We start from the raw sequence: 19,430 nt of genomic DNA on the forward strand, positions 1-19,430 counted from the left end.
TGTGGGTGCTGATGCTGTGGTTGGTTTATGTGCTGGGGTGACATCATACAGCATTGGCATAATAATTGTGTGTCCGTGGGGCACGCAGGTGATGTGTGTGGGTATATGCTGATCTGGCCCAGGATTTGGGTATAAACATCAAGTCATTCAAAATATGAGTCATCTGTATGCAATAGGTCTGCCCAAGCCCAACCCATGGACATATTTTTATACTTAAAAAGTGCCCCAATTCTGTGGAAAAACCACAGACCTGGCAACCCTGCCTAAAGCTAAACAGTAAGTAACTTACAAATATCTCCTGCAAGGTTCACCTGGCCACAAACAGTGGAGGAGGCTGGGTGGATGGTGGCACACACAGATGTCACACCAGAGACTGTTTGTATCTCCAGTCCTGTCTGTCTTGGTTAAGCTAGAGGGAAAATCATAGTTTTTGTCAGAATGTGGTGTTTGAAGTGTGTTTACTTTGTCTATATAATTAACCAGACCACAAGACCACAGCAGGATCAGGCAACAAATAAATGGCCTGTAAACTGTTTAATGATGTGTATCAATATCAGTGGATTTCTGACTTGGATATCATAACCTCATTTACGCAATCCAGACACAATTACATTTCCTACTAAATGTGTGTTGCACTGGTTGTATATAAATATAATTTCTAGGACACATGGTGGCCCCAAATCTGTATAAAGTGGCAGTGTTCATGTTAACACACCGAAGATCAAGCATTTTCCGTGTGTTGACGCACACACACACACACACACACACACACACACACACACACACACACACACACACACACACACACACACACACACACACACACACAGACATTGCAACATATTGTGTGTGTGTGTGTGTGTGTGTGTGTGTGTGTGTGTGTGTGTGTGTGTGTGTGTGTGTGTGTGTGTGTGTGTGTGTGTGTGTGTGTGTGTGTGTGTGTGTGTGTGTGTGTGTGTGTGTGTGTGTGTGTGTGTGTGTGTGTTTGCGCCACTACCGGAACACAGGCATGAAAGTGATCTGTCAACACCGTCAACAGGCTGTCAGTGAGTTTGGGATTTGTGTTTAGCTGTGTTAGTCAGCCGACTGACAGACTGCGCTTTGAAGCTGATGCCTCCGCTTTTTGTGGACAGAGTTGGCAAAAACTTGAACAAAAGATTGTTTTGATGGGCAAAGTTTTGGAACAGAAATATGTTTTGCAAATGTTTTATAAAGGAAAAACTAAAACTAACTGAATACCTTGACTGAATATTCAAACACTTTGCCATGACACTTATTGAGCCTGCAGGTTCCTCCTGTTTGTCATGATCATCAATCCGATGATGTTTCTCCTGATTGGTGTTCACCTCTGGTAGATTAAATCAACTGTACATGATGTTGAACACTGTATTCTGCCTTTTGCTCAGTCGGCTGGAATACGGTGAAATCTCCTTGCAACCTTGCTGGTTCATATAAATACTATAGGCGGCTATGCAAAAGTTTGGGCACCCCTGGTCAGCATTTCTGTTAATGTTCAACAGTTCAGCAAGTGGAAGATGAAATGATCTCCCAAATGCATAAAGTTACAGATGAAACACTCTTTTGCAATATTTTAAGCAATATCAGTGTATTGTTTTTGTTTTCTACAGTTTTAGAGTGAGAAAGGGAAACAAAGCAGAAGCCTGCAAAAGAATGAGACGTTCTATATGTAAACCCAGGATACTCGAGCTCTCAGATAACTTTGACCAAGGTATCAGACAAGAAAGGGAGGGCTACTGGGTACTAGATGAAAAAAAACTAAATGAAAAAATAAAATAAAATAAAAAACTGACTGAAGAAGAGGTGGATCATTGAGTGTCCTCATAGAGAAGAAAACTGGATAACATGTCTGTCACTAAGGCAACAGAAGGATGATGGCATATGATAACCTGAGAGAGGTGGATACTTTAGAACTGTTGAATCTAATCAGTATCTGACTTAGGAGACAAGAGCCACGAGGACAATTTGCACAGATGAAGTTAAAATTGAAAGGTTTCTGGCAGATTTTGAAATTAAAACACCCTGTGGGATTAGTAGACAATAATTAACTTAAAGGGATAGTTCAACATTTTGGCAAATTGGCCCATTGCCATAATCCCTATAGTTTTAGCAGTAGATTCGTTACCTTTAATTGTCAGTGCAAGCTATTTTTAGAACGGCGGACCAGAGCCGCGAGCTGCTCAGAGCTACACTACATAGGTTGGTTTCCCTCATCAAACTCATCAAATACACAATCCAACTACTCCAAAACGCTCTCTTGGACAAGTTGTGACCTGCACATTCACCACGCTATGAGATAATAACGGACTTGTTTTCAGGGTAAATTCATGCAAAGCCGCTGATGCGCATTCCCGTCTGGGGGACGGGAGTTTTTCTGCAAGCAGTCTCTGTATTTGCCTCTAAAACAACTCTGTCTCGTAACATTCCATTATTATCTCATAGTGTGGTGAATGTGCAGGTCACAACTTGTCCATGAGAGCGTTTTAGAGTTGTTGGATTGTGTATTTGATGAGTTTGATGAGGGAAACCGCCATTCCAAAAATAGCTTGCACCGACAATTAAAGGTAACAAACCTACTCCTAAAGCTATAGGGAATATGGGCCAATTTGCCAAAATGTTGACCTATCCCTTTAACAAACACCTCCTAAAAATAAGGTATGAGGAGGACGGTACAGCACAGCCACAGTCAGAGGACAGAGAGGACAGTCTGACATCATCAGTCAGTACGTTTACATGCAGAGCTTAATCGAGCTATGCTCAAAATTCGATTTTGGCGTCAAGTCGGACTTCTGTCCTTGTCTCAATATACTGTACATGCAATACTATACTCTGACTAAGGTGTATACATGACGGAGAAAATCAAATTCCAATCGCATTATCTGGGTGTCTTAATCGGAGTTCTCAACTCCGATTTCAGTCGGACTAAGGTGTTTACATGCACTTCAGTTGTCCAGTTATTGTCGGATTAAGGCAATAATTTGGTTTTTTCAAGTGTCATGTAAACGTACTGAGTGTGTGACTGCAAAGGAGCAGATTGGTGAAGAGGCTGAAGGATGAAATCCAAGTTGGATTTGTTCGCCCCCCCAGTAGGAAAAAAAGTTGATCTGATGTGCACTAAGATAATACTGAGAACTAACACACACCCTGTAAGAATAATTTCACCAGTGAAGATCGTATAATCCTGAGATACAATAAAAATGGAAATGACTCCCCGAACCCCAGAAAACAGAAGGTTTCCTTGGTAATGTCAGGGCCCACCATTCAGCCCCCAGCTGTGTCTGTGGGAATACATGTCACAGGCCAGTAATGCTAAGCCCAGATGTGGCACTGCTCTGGTTCCACCCCTGCTCTGTTTATATTGGTTGCCCTGGCAATGGGGCACTATATAGATGAAAGAGGTGCTGAGGGACACTGGGCACACACCCGCACATCTACAAATGCTCAGATAATAAACATAAACAAAGTATGGCTGTCACCTCCAGTCTGCTTTCAAATCAGGTTTTGTGTCATTAGAAAAGTAAAGTGTGCTGCTGATTGGTTAATGCACATCAAGCAGAGAGTGGGACTCACAAAGCTGGGACAGTGGTAATAAGGGTAGGCACAGAGCAAAGCCCTTCAGATAAGAGGGTTATGAGAGGAAAGGGATCAAAAACATAATGAGTCATGTGACCCATGAAGCTTTGAGTGTTTTCAAGTGGGTGATTCAGAGCCATTGTTTTCCTCAGGGAACAGCAGGAACAGCCACAGGCTCACAAAGGCTTCCTGGACCAGGGATCAAATATAGTTTATCCCTTGTCCAGGAAGAGTTTGACAGAATTGAGATAAATCTCAAATATATCAAATCAAACCGCTTCAACTATGACCGGATGAGTAAGAATCTTCACTCACAATATGTAGCATTGAATCATAAATGATGGGAGAAACAGACTAGGTCTGTGAAGGTTCTCAGTCATCCAGGTCATCTTATTCTTGTGGAATTGTAGTAAAAAGCAAAAAGAAAAGAAGTCCAGTTGCTTTTTACTATTCCACAAGAGAAACAGACTAGATTGAACCAAAGCCTTGTTCTACTCCGTCTCCTGTGATTTCTGGAGTCACATTATGATCTTTATTTCAGATATCAATTGGTACTGCACAATGTATTCCTCCCAGTTTTCGTCCATCTTTTAATTTTCTTAATTGTCATATGTGTCGTTGGTAACATTTTATTCGAAGTACACAGTTAAAGGGACAACGAGGAGTTTTGGAAAAGCAAAGCGTTTTCACACTACATTTATGAGCCTCCGCGCGCACCGTAAAATTCTTTTGACCGGCGCCAGACAGACTCATATTTTCATTCATCAATAATTAAAGTCAGAGGTTCAAAGAGGTTCACATACCGTCGTAGTTCCGACCATAAACGGCGATTCAGCTGCGTTATTCTCATGACTCGTTGCGAAACCGAAAGAAAAAAACGCTGGTCGGCTCGACCAGCATCTCCGCCACCACTAATAATAACAAAATAACGATAGAGACAGAACGATATATTTATCGAAAATGGGCCCATTAACAAGTGTGGGTAGCGGAGATTCATCCACATTAACGTGAGACTTTTTTTTATAACCGAATAGAAACTCCTCGTTGTCCCTTTAAGCATTAAATACTGAATTCATCATTTATAACACATGAATACTCATAAGTATGTAGTTTATAAATACAGTTAAAAATGTTTTACTCATCATTGATAAGCACCAACTGTATGAACTACATACTAATGAATATTAATGTGTTATAAATGATGAATTCTGTATTTATTAATGCTTAACTAATGCTTAATATGTATATATGTATATATATATGTGTACTTAGCATAACGTGTTACCAACACAGGGACAGTCGATGAAAACTAGCTTTTTAAGCTAATTCGGGTACATTTACATGTGTTTTTTATACAGTGTTTATTAATGTGCATTATCCCTTTTCAAATAAACTAAACTGAAACTAAACTGAAACCAATATGACAATTAAGAAAATTAAAAGACAGACCAAGAATGGGAGGAATTATATTGTGCAGTACCATAAGTTACCATTAAAACATATTTTATATAAATATACACAAACCATAAATGAGACACATATGACACAGCCTTTACTTAAAAATGAACAGAAAGAAATGAAATACAATGTCATTTAAATACAATTAGTCCGAAGCGGAACACGGGGTGGGCTCCCTCTCTTATCCTCAGACACACACAGATGTGTGTATGGTGACAGATTCACCCTGACACTTCCAAACAGTGAGATAAGACACAGCCAATCGTGTCCTAAATTAAAAGCAACTCCTGCTTTGCGCCACAAACAACCGTGTGTTTTTAGGATGCTGAGATTGTTTTTGCCCCAGGAGGGAAACCAAACCCACCAACAAACACTGCCACTGATCACGAACCCTGACGTCATGAAGATAAACTGACACTACACAGTTTTAGAAGATGGAAAAAGGGACTGAACCGAGATATTCCCACCAATAGACACCTCACGTTCTACCGAATCAGTTTAGCTGGAGGGTTACGAATGTTCTTGCTCCGTCTGACCGGCATTCACTTCATCTAATCCTGTGATTATCTGACCAGGGCTTGCACTCACAGGTTGACAGCTAAATGAGCCTGTCATTGTCATAAAGGAGCAGGTGTCTGCAGTGAGCTCTCAGACCTTCTTAGCTCCTGGACAGTTTAAACAAATGGGAATTAAGGCAAGCACACAATTTCTCCCAGTCTCATGCAAGTGTGCCAGGCGAGGTACTGTAAAACACACTCAGACCATGACATTTGTTTTAAAGTGTGTTTCAATTAGCAGTTTCTGGGTTGAGTAGTGCACAAAAATGGTACCTTGATAAATGTCTGAAAGAAAAAATAAGCATTTTCAACAACAGGCAAAGTGTAGGCTACGTTTAGCTTCAGTTGTTGGTGCTGTAATGTCGGCGAGGCAGCTGCCTCCGCCTCTCATCTCTCCCATTCATGTGAATGGAAAGCAGATGCTGTCTGTGAAAAGAATTGTCTAAAGTGCCTAAATCCTCAAACGCTGTGAAGAGTGTGGATTAGGAGGACTTGGAGTGGAGATGTCTGTGGCTACGGGTCCCATCGTGGATAAAACATTGTCTGACTCCAACTACACAGCTGCCTAGAAATCACAAAACCAATGTTCTCAAATACAGTCAATCATCTGATTGTTTTTGCATCATTTATCTGTGAGGTGAAGTTGCGCCAGATTCAAATATGTTTTTTTTTGTTTTTTTTTATTAAATCCTTCTTCAAGACCATGGCCACAAAAATAGTGAAAGATTGATGCATGTTTTCCCCTTTTTTGTGGTAATCACTCATAAATAAATGTGTAGTCAATTAAACCTTTAAGTACAAAGGTTTTATCCAGTGACCCTGGTCTTCATGTCAGGAAGTTAGGTACAGCAAGAGCGTGAGATGGATGGATGGATGGATGGATGGATGGATCCACAAAACACAGTTGTGTTCATTTGAAATCACCATTGTTATCATTTTGTTTGTCCACCAACTTAATGTTTATTTTTCTAACCCTGGTGAAAATCAGCTAACCTAAAGCCACTAAACCATGACCGCTCCACAGTCTTAACTATGTGTTTATCGTTGTTACCATAAGGAAAAAGGTCCAGTACATCCAATGGGTCGTAGGAACAAGTGTATTCAGGCTCTGGAGGAGTATCCTTCCTGTTACATGTGAGTAACAGCAGGAAATAATTTTATTCTGGATTTTACTTAAATCAGTTGGCTCATTTCCTCCTGGTTTATTTAACATTCAGTTGTCTATTTTAACATTGGTTTTTAGCATGGTTTTGTTGTTTTTGACTCCAGAATGAGGGTGGATTGATATGTCTATGTAAATAAAGGTAAGAGTGATCAATAGCCTAAGGCAGATCTCCACTGTGAAAAAGTAGAAATGCAGGTTTATGAAAAACTTGGTAGTTAGAATTGAAAATTATGAATGTGCTGCGCAACATGAGTTTTTTTTTTTTTATGTAGCACATTTTTATTCCGCTGGATCCTTCAGTTTTAAGATATGTTTTCAAAACCTGTGTGAACCTCTCTCTTTGAGACTAAATACACACTTTGCCACACAGACCATTCAATAAAGAGCCAGTCTGGAAGGCTGTGGAGCTGGGCTATTAGGTTGCAGACATATAAGACCCAAAGGGATTCTTGACCCGGTCTCTTGCCTTTTCGTTCACAAAGTGTCCTCTGAGAAAGTTTTCCTTCACACCTTTGACCTGCTATCATCTCCACTTAAAGTTTGACACAGCACTTTTTTTTTTCTAAAGACAGGAGGCCACTTGGTGCTATCAGACACACACTGCATCCAGAGGACACAGACTAAACTATACCTGAAAGCAGAAAATCTAAAATTGTGGCCATTATGTGACATTCATTCAAAAGTAAAATGCTGAAGTTGAACTGACAGTGCTGCTAAGGATGTCAGGTGCTACAGGTCTACCTAAGACAAATATACAAAATGTAAAAAATAAAAAGAATAAAAAAATCCCTGGTGGGGGGTGATTTGCAAAAACAAAAACTTGCACACTTCCAGTGTTGGTATTAATTTATTGCACATCAAAAAGAAATAAAGAAAAAAAAACAGAACAGACTGTCACTCGATCTCATGTAATTCATATCCATGACTCTGTTCTGGTCTAATCCACTCAGGTGAAGGTGCTGCTGGTCAGACATGCAAAGAAGAACAAATAATTCCCCAAAGACCTGCTGGGTATAAGAAATACAGAAAAATATTAATGGTACAGGAAAAGATCACCTGAAAGTTGAGTTTTTGTGTTAAAGTTAAAATATATACGTAAATGGGGAATAATAAATAAACAAAAAATAGGCTATAATACCGTAAAAATGTTAGGTTTCCTTAGTAGGCTATTTGCCGGAAAGAATTAAATAATAATAATAATAATAATAATAATAATAATAATAATAATAATAATAATAATAATAATAATAATAATTAAAAAGAAAGAACTACCACTGTATTTGTCCCATCTACAAAGGAAGGACAAAGAAAAACGGAAGTTCACTGGATGCTCAAAGTAAAAATCCGATGTATTGAGTGATGCTGCAGCGGGCGTGTCCAGGCCCGGAGAGTGGGAGGTGCGCAGGGCTGCTTCAAGTGGAAAGTTCGTCTTTCTTAAAGAGTGAACAAGTCTTCAGAAGACCAAGAAGTCAGTCAGACTGAGGCTGGACAGGCTGGAGCACAGTGGACTAATAGCGGCCTGAAACGAGACGGAGACCTCTGCTGCTGCTGCTGTGGAATAGCAACATCTGGCTGAGGAGGGATGCGCATGAGTCTGATGCTCCATGGAAATGTTCAACTCCGTGTCCAACAGCCTGGTGAGTATGGACAAACAGCACTACTTTAAAAAGCTACAACTTCCACAATAATTTACTCAAAGTCACTTTTATTCGTTGATCAATATATAGGCCTATGTTGAACCCATTTTACAATTTCGAATAAAGTGTTTAATTCGTATTTTATTGCAGAGTTAAATTGTGCAAAAGGTGTAAGATACACTATGCAACAATGTATTTTTCTTTCTTTACCATGGACGGAAATACACAAACAGGCTGTTAGTTTGACTTTAATTCGGAATATCATTATGTCTAGAAAAATTAGGCCTGGTGGTCTAAGCTCTGTAAATTCAAGTTCAACTTGACCTTGTCAGACAGGGTTTGACCGAAGGCTATTATTGCATTGACAAAAGTTAGACAAAAGGCTATAAAGAAGGCGGAATTTATTATTATTATTATTATTATTATTATTATTATTATTATTATTATTATTATTATTATTATTATTATTATTATTATTATTATTATTTAGCTTTTCACCCTACCAGTCTGAGGCCGTAGCTACGTAGGCTACCATACGGGGTCATCATAGTAGAAATGTAGCCTATGTTGACCTGACCTTAGGCAACTATTTTGGTGTTTGTTAACCAGTTAAAAAGTGATTTTAATTAAAAGGGTTATAATTTCTATTGTAGCCTAATAGCCGGTCAACGTCAACCCTGCTGCTTTCACATGAATTAACACCTGATAGTTCAACAAATCAACAATAACTAAACAGTCAAATTCGGCGGCATCGTTTTCCTGACTGGAGGCTCGTGCCTGGAAGCTGCCTCTGAAATAGTGGTGAGTCCTAATTACATGCACGTGGGCAGCTGTGAACACAATTAGTCACAATCAGGTTCAGCTGTGAGGACGGTGCCGGGCACGAGTCTCCTGACGTAGCCTAACATTTAACGGTTTGCTAATTGGACATTTATTGACTTGGGGAAAAACAAACAAACACACACGCGCACACATCCAAAATAAAGTGAATATGTGGACCACTTTAGTCCACGACTGCCCACTACAGCCCCCTGAAATATAGCGAAATACGTGCTAAATTCAATTGTCACAAATCAAAGAGTTTTTGCTAAGGGGTTACCTGTATTTGGGGAGGGGGCCGGTCTCTGTGGTTGTCATGGAAATGAAAGGTACAATTGATCAAAACTGTGTTTGACGCCTGACGCCTGTGGCCGGTGACACCATGTCGGGGGGAGAGAGGCGACCTACCGGGGCAGCTGTCACTCAACTGCGACATGGAAGTGTTTATGTCGACACAGTAGGTGGTTTTGATAACACACTGGCCGCGTATCCTCTGCTTCTCGTGGGGTGAAGTGTGCAGAGTTTAGACCTAGCTTGTGGGACTGTTTACTCACATCAAAGTGCCGCTAAAAAAAAAACTATGTAGCCTAAAAAAGAAAAAAAGTAGCCAATAACCTTGTCAATTAATGAAAGCAATTGTCCTTTCGAAACATTGTTATTGTTGCTCAGGTTGAACATTACGTTATTCATTTGGTGATATAGGTATTTATGACATGATAATATTGTGTTTTCGCCCTCTGACAGGCTTCCTCCGGGCCTGATGATATTTTCGAGGAGGACTCGTACTCTCCGTCCTCCCTCTCCTCCTCCTCCTCGTCCTCCGTCCACGCCGTGTCCTCCCAGCAGGGCAGAACCCTGTGCACCTCCTGCGGCCTGGAGATAGTGGACCGGTACCTGCTCAAGGTCAGACTCTAGAAAATGTCACTAAAAACGCTGCAAAAGTAGGATAATCCTCATACGTTGTAACTAATTGTGGGGAAACAAATAAAAACAAAGTCTCAATTGATGTCTGCAGCGGGGTATATTGTTATTTTTTGTTGTCCTGAATTAAAAATGTTAACTAGAAGCCTTTTTTAAATAGACATACACATTTCAACACTCCAACTGGGTAAAACATGAACCACATTTCTTTCTTTTTACGTGAATGAAAATAAATTTCGAAATGTTGCATTATTGAAGAAAAAAAAAGAGGTTTCTTTATGCACAGTGGTGCAGTGGTTAGCACTGTTGCCTCACAGAAAGAGGGTTCTGGGTTCTGTGCATGCATGGTACTCCGGCTTCCTCCTATACAGACCAAAGACATGCAGGTTAGGTTAACTGGCAACTCTAAATTGCCTGGTTGGTGTGAATGGTTGTCTGTCTGTATATGTTGGCCCTGTGATAGACCAGGGTGTAGGCCTACCGCCTCTAACCCTATAGTCAGCTGAGATAGGCTCCAGCTTCCCTGCGACCCTTGTGAGAATAAGCTGTACAGAAGATGAATGAATGTTTCATTATATTAACAAGGATAAATATACCCTAAATTATTTTTTGATTACTATTTGTATTGTCAATGACAGGTCTTCTATGTTCAATTATATCTTTATGGGTTTTTTTTTTTTTCTCAGGTGAATAACTTATGCTGGCACGTGCGCTGCCTCTCATGCAGTGTGTGTAAGACATCACTGGGGCGACATGTGAGCTGCTACATCAAAGACAAACAGGTTTTCTGCAAACTTGATTACTTCAGGTAAATCCATTTGACATATTAGGAAAATTTCAATGGAAGAACTAGTGTAACAGCTGTACTGATTTCAAGTATTTTATATGAAACATCCCTCAAGTTCACTTTTCTGGTGTGCAGAAAGTTCAACATAACATCTGTTTCTCATCTTTTCTTCAGGAGGTATGGGACCCGCTGTGCTCGCTGTGGCCGTAACATCCACTCTAGCGACTGGGTGCGTCGAGCGCGAGGCATCACCTTCCACCTGGCCTGTTTCTCCTGCACCTCCTGTAAGCGCCAGCTGTCCACTGGAGAGGAATGTGGACTACTGGAGAACAGGGTCTTCTGCCGGACACACTATGATATTATGGTGGAGAATATCAAACGTGCTAAGGAAAATGGTGGGTGTCAGGAAATTATTTTGGAACATTACACTGAATTATAGATATGTGTGTATGTACAGTTACAACCAAGAGTTTTTTTTAAAAAAAGAGAGATCATTTCTTTTTTTTAATCCATGTTTTAGGTTTTTTATCCATATTTTAGGTTGTTTAGGATCCCCCCGATTTTTTTTTCTATTTCTGAAATGTCAGAATAATGACAGAATTTTTTTGACATTTTAAAATTATTTTCATCAAAGACTGACCTTGACATACACTTGGTTAGTATTTGAAAGAACTGCCTTTTAACTGTTTAACTTGGATTAAGTGTTTTGGGTATAGCGTTTCACAAGATTCCCACAATACCTTGCAGGATTTTTGGCCCATTCCTCCTGACAGAACTGGTGGAGCTGAGTCTGTGTGCCTTTTTGCTGCTGCTCGCAAATTTTCCACAGGGTTGAGGTTCAGGCCTTGAGTATAAACATTATATACTCGAGACAGAGTTGTTTTCGAGGTAAATTCATGCAAAACCGCTGATGCACGTTTCCATCGGGGGCAGTTTTTTGGCAAGCAGTCTCTGCATTTGCCCCGAAAACAGCTCTGTCTCATGACGTTCCGTTATTATCTTATAGCATGGTGAATGTGCAGGTCACAACTTGTCCACAAGAGCGTTTTGGAGTTGTTGGATTGTGTATTTGATGAATTTGATGAGGGAAACCAAGAAATCCCATTAGCCTCTGTAGCGTAGGTCTGAGCAACTGGCGGCTCTGCTCCGCCGTTCTAAAAATAGCTTGCACCAACAATTTAAGTAAACGACCCTACTGCTAAGACTATGGGGATTATGGCAATAGGCCAATTTGCGAAAATGTTGAACTATCCCTTTAACGGGAGGGATGGTGCTCTGAGGCTTGTAAGCTTTCCCCTTTCTCTTCCAAACATAACAGTGATAATCATGACCAAGCAGTTACATTTGTTTCATCAGACCACAGGACATGTCTCCAAAAATGGACATACAGTATCTGTCCCTATGTGCAGCTGCAAACTGTAATCTGGACTTTAGTGGTGGTTATGGAGCAGCGCCTTTGTTCTTACTGAATGGACTTTCAGCTCATGTCGGTGCAGAACTCGTTTTACTGTGGACAGTGATCCTCAGCCAGCATCAAAGTTTTTTCGCTGTTGTTCTGGGGTTCATTTACACATTTCATACCAAAGTAGGCTCATCTCTTGGACACAGAAACTATTTTTTTCCTGAGCAGTATGATGGCCGTGTGCTTCCATAATATTTATACTCAAGTATTATCATTTGAACAGATGAACATGGGACCTTCAGGCATCTGGAAATTGTACCCATGGATGAACCAGACTGGTGAAGGTCCGAAGGTCTTTTCCTGATGTTCCCGATTGGTTGATTTGTTTTGATTTTCCCATGATGCCATGCAAAGACACCCATGCGTTTGAAGGAGTACCTTAAAATATATCATAGGTGTGCCTCCAATTAACTCAAACAATATGTGGGTTAGCCTACAAGAAGCTTCTGATGACAAAACATCATTATGTGGAATTCTCTAAGCTGTTAAAACTCAGTCAACTTATTATAAAAAATCCTGTCTCTTCTGTCTCTTATTCTGCCATTTTACAATAAGAAAAAAACTGGGGGGATCCTAATTGACCTAAAACAGGAACGGTTTCCACAATTTTATCGTCAGACCTGGAGAAAAAAAAGTTTGTGTCCTCTTCTGAATTGTATGCAAACTATATCTACCTACCTACCTTTGCTTTACGGTCACTAGTGCCTAACCCAGACTTGGAATAGAAGGGCTTACATTTCAGAATCTTAAACAATCTCTGTATCCTATCCTATGTCTTGTCTTAAAGAGCAACCTAAAGCAGTGGACAGTATGGCAGACAAGGACGAGTCCGGTTCCATGCCTCGACCTGCTAAGAGGGCTAGGACCAGCTTCACCGTTGACCAGTTACAGGTATCATCATCTGTTGTGTGAGTGTGTATGTGTGTGTGTGTCATAGTTAATATTTTTAGTAAACTGCTGCTGTGATTAACATGAGGTTATGTCACATCTGCACAACAAGCTAATGAGCCATGTGAATTTGTCAGGAGTTGATGGAGTCAAAAACTGAATTAAAATGAGTGTTTGATTCAGATCCATCAGGTGTGTCCAGGGGCCTGTTGTTCGAAACCTAGATAAGGGATTAAGCCGGGATATGTTGGTTATCCTGGCCTAATTTAGCCTCAAGTCGGTTGTTCGAAAGCTGGATACCTTTACCCTGGTCAAGTTACTATGGTGATTTATTCTCTGCAGCTAGCCTGCTCCTGACCAGGCTAACAGCCAGGCTAAGTTGATTCTGTTGTCTTTATCTGTGAAGTCAGCAGTCACTCTGATCAGAAATCAATGTGTTTCATACAGTTATTCCATGTTCTTATGTACATATTGGCCTGATTTATAAATTTATAAAATACATTTACAATAATCAAAAAACATGAAACATTTACAATATTTATTAGGCTCTTTTTTCGTAATTAGGCCTTCAAAATTATTTTCATAAAATATGTTACAAAATAGATGTGTCTAAATATTGGTTGAGGTAAGAAAATAAGAATGAAATTGAGTGAGTGTAAGCACCTTCCAAATAATTTATAGACCTCATCTTTGTTATCTGCAATTTATTGAAGCACCAAACCGCATAATGTTCTAATATTTAATTAATTTTCACCTTTTGCACTTTTGGCCATGTGCTGTAAACTGTACTTATTTTGTGCAATGAATCAACCTCCACTGCTCATCATTAAGGCAAAGTGCACCAACTGTTAATTTGTGAAAGGAATTTGGATTATTTAATTTGTCCGCAGTTGTCCGCTGCGCTCTCTCTGAGCTTTACGACAGCGACGGTGCTTTTTTTTTTTTTTTTTTTTTGAAAGAGGTGTGTCACCTGACGTCAGCATTAAGTTCCTGTTGATTGGAGGAAAGTGGCCACACCTGTCCTCTCATCAGTGAATCTGTGATCAATCTCTGTGGTCTACTGACGAGAGAATTAGTTCCACCTGGCTTGACAAAGCCGCCCCTCCTCAGCCTGGCTCGGCGTTGGAACAACCAACTAAACCAGGATGGACTTATGAGACTTTGTCCAACCTGGCTTTCCCACTTATCCTGGATATCTTTATTCTACTTTCGAACAACAGGCCCCTGGTCTTTCACTCCAGAGCACAAAAGTAGAATAAAGAAAGCCAGGATAACTGAGCAAGCGCGGCTTGACCTAGTCTGATCGGCGCATCTTGGCTTAATTGGTTGCACTAACACTGAGCCAGGCTGAGGAGCAGCGGCTTGGTCAAGCCAGGTGGAACTTATTCTCTCGTCAGTAGACCAGAGAGATTGATCACAGATTCACCGATGAGAGGACAGGTGTGGCCACTTTCCTCCAATCAACAGGAACACTGACGTCAGGTGACACACCTCTTAAAAAAAAAAAAAAAGCACCGCTGTCGTAAAGCTCGAGAGCGCAGCGGACAACTGTGGACTGATTGAATAATCCAAAACTATAATCACAGCTCTAGTTCCTTTCACAAACCAACAGTTGTGCACTTTGCCTAAATTATGAGCAGTTGATTCATTGCACAAATTCCTTATAATCTTAAGTACATAACAAGTACTAATACAAGTTCATACAGCAAAAGTGGCCAAAAGTGCAACAGGTGAAAATAAATTACCGGTAGGCTAAATATAAAAACATTAAGCAGTCTGCTGCTTCAATAAATTGCTGATAACAATGTTCACATGAGGTGTATAAATTATTTGGAAGGTGGTTGCTCACAGTCACTGTCACTCAATTTTATTCTAATTGTCTTACCTCAACCAATATTTAGGCCAATATATTAACATTTTATAAAAAATAAAAATAAATCTATATGCCATTTTTGCTCCACTGCTTTTTATGAGAAGCCAGTGATGCTACTAGTGGTCATAGAAAATCATAGAAAGTCATAGAAAATATCATAGATGGACACAGATTTGTAAATGTATTTTGTTTGGTTATAAATCAGGCCGATATGTACATAAGAACATGGAATAACTGTATGAAACACATAGATTTCTGATCAGAGTGACTGCTGACTTCACAGATAAAGACAACAGAATCAACTAAGCCTGGCTGTTAGCCTGGTCTGGAGCAGGCTAGCTTCAGAGAATAAATCACCATAGTAACTTGACCAGGATAGATTTAGCCTGCTTTCGTACAACCGACTTGAGGCTAAATTCAGCCAGGATAACCAACATATCCCGGCTTAATCCCTTATCTAGGTTTTGTGCAATACCATAGTGTAATAGTGTTAGGCAATGTGATGTGTGCTTGTGCTCTGTATTTTTTAGTATGTTACTGTCGTGATGTAGTGTCATGCACTTGGTTTTATCTCATACTGTTGATAATATGTTCTGTATTTTTAGATTAGCCGCCTATGGACTGGTGTTGAAAATTAGCACTTGTGCTAAACACACTCAAGCAAAGCATCTGGTCTGTCCACTGGAACAGTCTTAATGTATTTGTGATGTCCATATCAAATAAATAAACATAACATGTGTATAGATTGTGTAGCCAGCTTGTTCAGTCTTCTGTCCTCTAGTGGCAGTAGAAGGTAAATCATTTGAAACCAGACTGGGCACTCCTGCTGTAGTTATCTCTTCTAAACGGTTCCACTCGCACTGTCAAACTTAACCAACATGTCAGCCAAATAAACGTTCTCCTCTCTGTCATTTCTACGCCCGCAGGTAATGCAAACTCAGTTTGCTAAAGATAACAACCCAGATGCCCAGACTCTGCAGAAACTGGCAGAAAGGACTGGTCTTAGCCGCAGAGTCATTCAGGTGAAGCAACTGTGATCCCCTCTGAGAGAAGCTTTTGTCATATTTGCTGTAAAAATTCTGTAATTGGGGTCTGTAGGATAAGCCAGTCATATTTTGCCTGTCAATTCCGCAAAAATGTAAATATTCTCTTAGGACATTGAGATCGAGGACCCTTAGAGGACTGGCACTGATAACAACTACAACTATTAGGCCTATTAACAGTTGAATTGTGATGTTAAACATTTTCAAAAACTTGTGTGACTGAATAAAATTAATTTGAAGCATTGTTTAAGTGGCAAGTAGAGAATAACATGAGAAAGTCCAGTAAGTCCAGCTGTACCTCTTTGCAGGTTTGGTTTCAGAACTGCCGCGCTCGTCAAAAGAAACACATCAGCCCACATTCTGTTTCTTCAACCATGATGTCATCAATTGCTCCTGATCAGATGACACCACCTTTAATGGAGGACCTGCAGTACACAACCTTTATGCCTCCAGACACACCCCTCCTCACTACACTGACTTATATGGATGGTAAGAAACGCATTCATACCACACTATAGTGACCACAAGGTTTGTCAAAAAATGATCTCCTAACACTCATACACAGACATCACAGAATCTCTATTTACTAAACCCCAAACCTAGCTGTTTGTCATATTGAATGTTGCAATTGTTACTGTAACTATATATACAGTGGTCATGTGATAGATGGTCTGTGTGGTTTATTCATAAACTCTCTCTTTTCTTCTAACTTTTCTTTCACAGTCCAAACTCCAGACTCTCTTTTGCTGCAGCCACTCATATCCCATTCAATGACACAACTGCCAGTCAGCCACGCCTGAGACCTGAGCTGCAGCCCAGCTTCTGAAGACTGAAGAGGATGATGAAGAGTGTCATTACTATATACATTAACTGTTGAGCAGATGAACAACAATCATATTTAAGTTTCACCAATATGTGAGCAGACACTTTAAAGAGAAATGTGACCTAAGTCACTACATTAATTTAATCATTTGTGCACAGATTCACAGAAGAATGGTGAAAATGACTAGTATAGTGTTGATGGAACTTGGCTAAAACTAATGTATGTGATATGGATTTCTTTAATTTATTTGGAAAATATGAGATGAGGCACTTTGTTGGAAAAAAAAAGATGTACAAATTTTTGGTTGTCAGTCAATGTTTTTTTTTCTTTTTCTTTTGAATGATAACTGAGTAAATGTCAGTTCTGTCAGAATCAAATGGTTTGTGTGGGAAGATTATCAGAATTATACTGTGTATTAAAGCCACTGGAGATGGTACATTCTTGGAAAATGAATCTGTTCCTTTCTGTCTTATTTTCAAAGCAAATAATGCATTTATATTAAAACACTAAATATATAAATTCTAAATATTTCTTATATAAATTATTAAAAAAAAAAAACCTTCATCATTTGTTGTATGTAAAATTCTGATTTCTTTCTTTCTTCTTACATGACATTAACTTGATTAGTTAATTTCTCTATTTCCTAACCTTGATTGCAGTTCACCTGTGGTTGTTTTAGCTGATTGGACATGATTTGGACAGGTAGCCAGCTGTCTGAGGGAGAAGCAGCCTGCAGAGCTCAGAGCTGAGCCAGTCTGAAGGCGTAACACATATCTTGATTCTGACACTTATGTAGAAATCTCACAAGTCTTAGCTTTCTTTTGAGACCAAGATTATTTATACAGCCCTTGTAGTTGTGAAGATATAGTAATATATATAAGTAATTCCGGACAGGAAGCAGCAAAAATAGGCCTCGTATGGAAGAGGCTAAGCCTTCAGAATTCTTTGATGGAATAAGTTTGGAAACCAGGATATTTTTTTTTAGCTGAATCAGTGGAGAGGGGCCTTGGCCAGAGGGATGATCAACAGAGTCCAAACAGTGGATGAGCTCTGCTGATCAAGTGAGAGACCTCGTCCAGTATCAGCAGCCTCCGAATGTAGAAAAAACAACTGTCTCTTGACCTGCAGATAAGGCTTAGTCTTTTCTGCATACTGAAAAGCTGCAAGTTAATTTGTGTTGTAATTGCCACATCACAAGTATACTGGGTTTATATATATATATGTGTATATGTATGTATATATGTGTGTCAGTTCCAGGCAGCAGCAACCCTGCCACAGTGAAACAAAACTGGGCAGCAAAAGATAATGATAACAATAATTCAAAGTGTCAAGTAGCCTACACTTACCTTCAAATCTTTTAAGCAGAAGAAGTGACACATTTTGGTGCTTCAGCTGGCCTTGGTTGAAGGATGATCTCAGCAGTGAAATGACATTGTTGCACAGGGAAAAAAAACAAAGGAGACAGGAGAGAGCCGTCCTTCACAGGAGCACACTGATGTTGAGGAGTTGGCCCTCAGACAGTAATAGACAGTTGTCTCTCAGTGGAGAGGGTGGAAGGGGATGAGTAATCAGGGTTAGCATCTCCCAACAGCTTGGACAAGGTGTGTGTCAATCAGTTAATGTTCTGAATTTCTAAATACAACTATATAAATCTAATCATTGTGTAAATAACATGGAACTATTTTCCCTGCAGGTGCCCTCTCTCTCACACACGCACACGTACCATCCCATACAAACATATCATGGTAAATGGCATAAACCATTTGTAGCATGTCTCCTTTCCTCAGGCGGACAGCCTTGATGATGAGACGGTGGCTGTATGTTCAGAGAGAGATCTGGTACACCTGTGGCCAATTTCACACAGTTTTCCCTTTGCCAACCTGAGTACAGATGGTGAGAGTGAGAGTGTCCCCTTCCTAAGGGGACAATGATGGTTAATATTAGACTGTTTGTGTGTTATTTTTCCAGATTGGGGCAGACAAAAGAAAATGAAGATTTTCTAAAAAAAAAAAAGTGAAATTTATGCGTACCTGGAGTAGCTAAGAAGGTAATTTGGTGATGTAATTTATTTCCGGGCATGGGAAACATATAATCAATTTTCTCTCTCTCCATCAGCACTTTCTAGCTCCTGCCAAAGGATCCTCAGGGCCCAGTTGTTGTGTTTTTTAAACACTTTGAGTGACCCCATGCTGCTATTCTACCTGTTATCTGGATTTGGTGAGATTGAAAAGTTTGTATCTGGATCAGACTGTGCTTTGAACAAAGTGGATAAAAGTAAGACAGGCAGCTATAAATAACATGCTTTAAAAAAAAAAAGTAAGATGGATTGCGTAATCCTGATGACAATTTTAATCCAGATTACACTTTTTGAACACCTGGGCCCCGGTGTATGAGTACTCCCACATG

At 39.9% G+C, this 19,430-nt stretch overlaps 1 protein-coding gene across 1 annotated transcript; it reads left to right on the forward strand.

The window, feature by feature from the left end:
- Positions 1-8,375: 8,375 nt before the first annotated feature.
- LOC311000581 (LIM/homeobox protein Lhx8-like) lies at positions 8,376-17,001 on the forward strand (the record flags this gene model as incomplete). Its single annotated transcript, XM_083991319.1, has 8 exons — positions 8,376-8,408; positions 9,972-10,130; positions 10,835-10,956; positions 11,110-11,330; positions 13,185-13,288; positions 16,085-16,180; positions 16,510-16,690; positions 16,925-17,001. 8 exons carry the CDS (start codon positions 8,376-8,378, stop codon positions 16,999-17,001), a joined length of 993 nt encoding a protein of 330 aa, XP_083847445.1.
- Positions 17,002-19,430: the final 2,429 nt, after the last annotated feature.

The sequence above is a fragment of the Trachurus trachurus genome (assembly GCF_905171665.1).
Source record: "Trachurus trachurus genome assembly, chromosome: 17".
NCBI classification, from domain to species: Eukaryota; Metazoa; Chordata; class Actinopteri; order Carangiformes; family Carangidae; genus Trachurus; species Trachurus trachurus.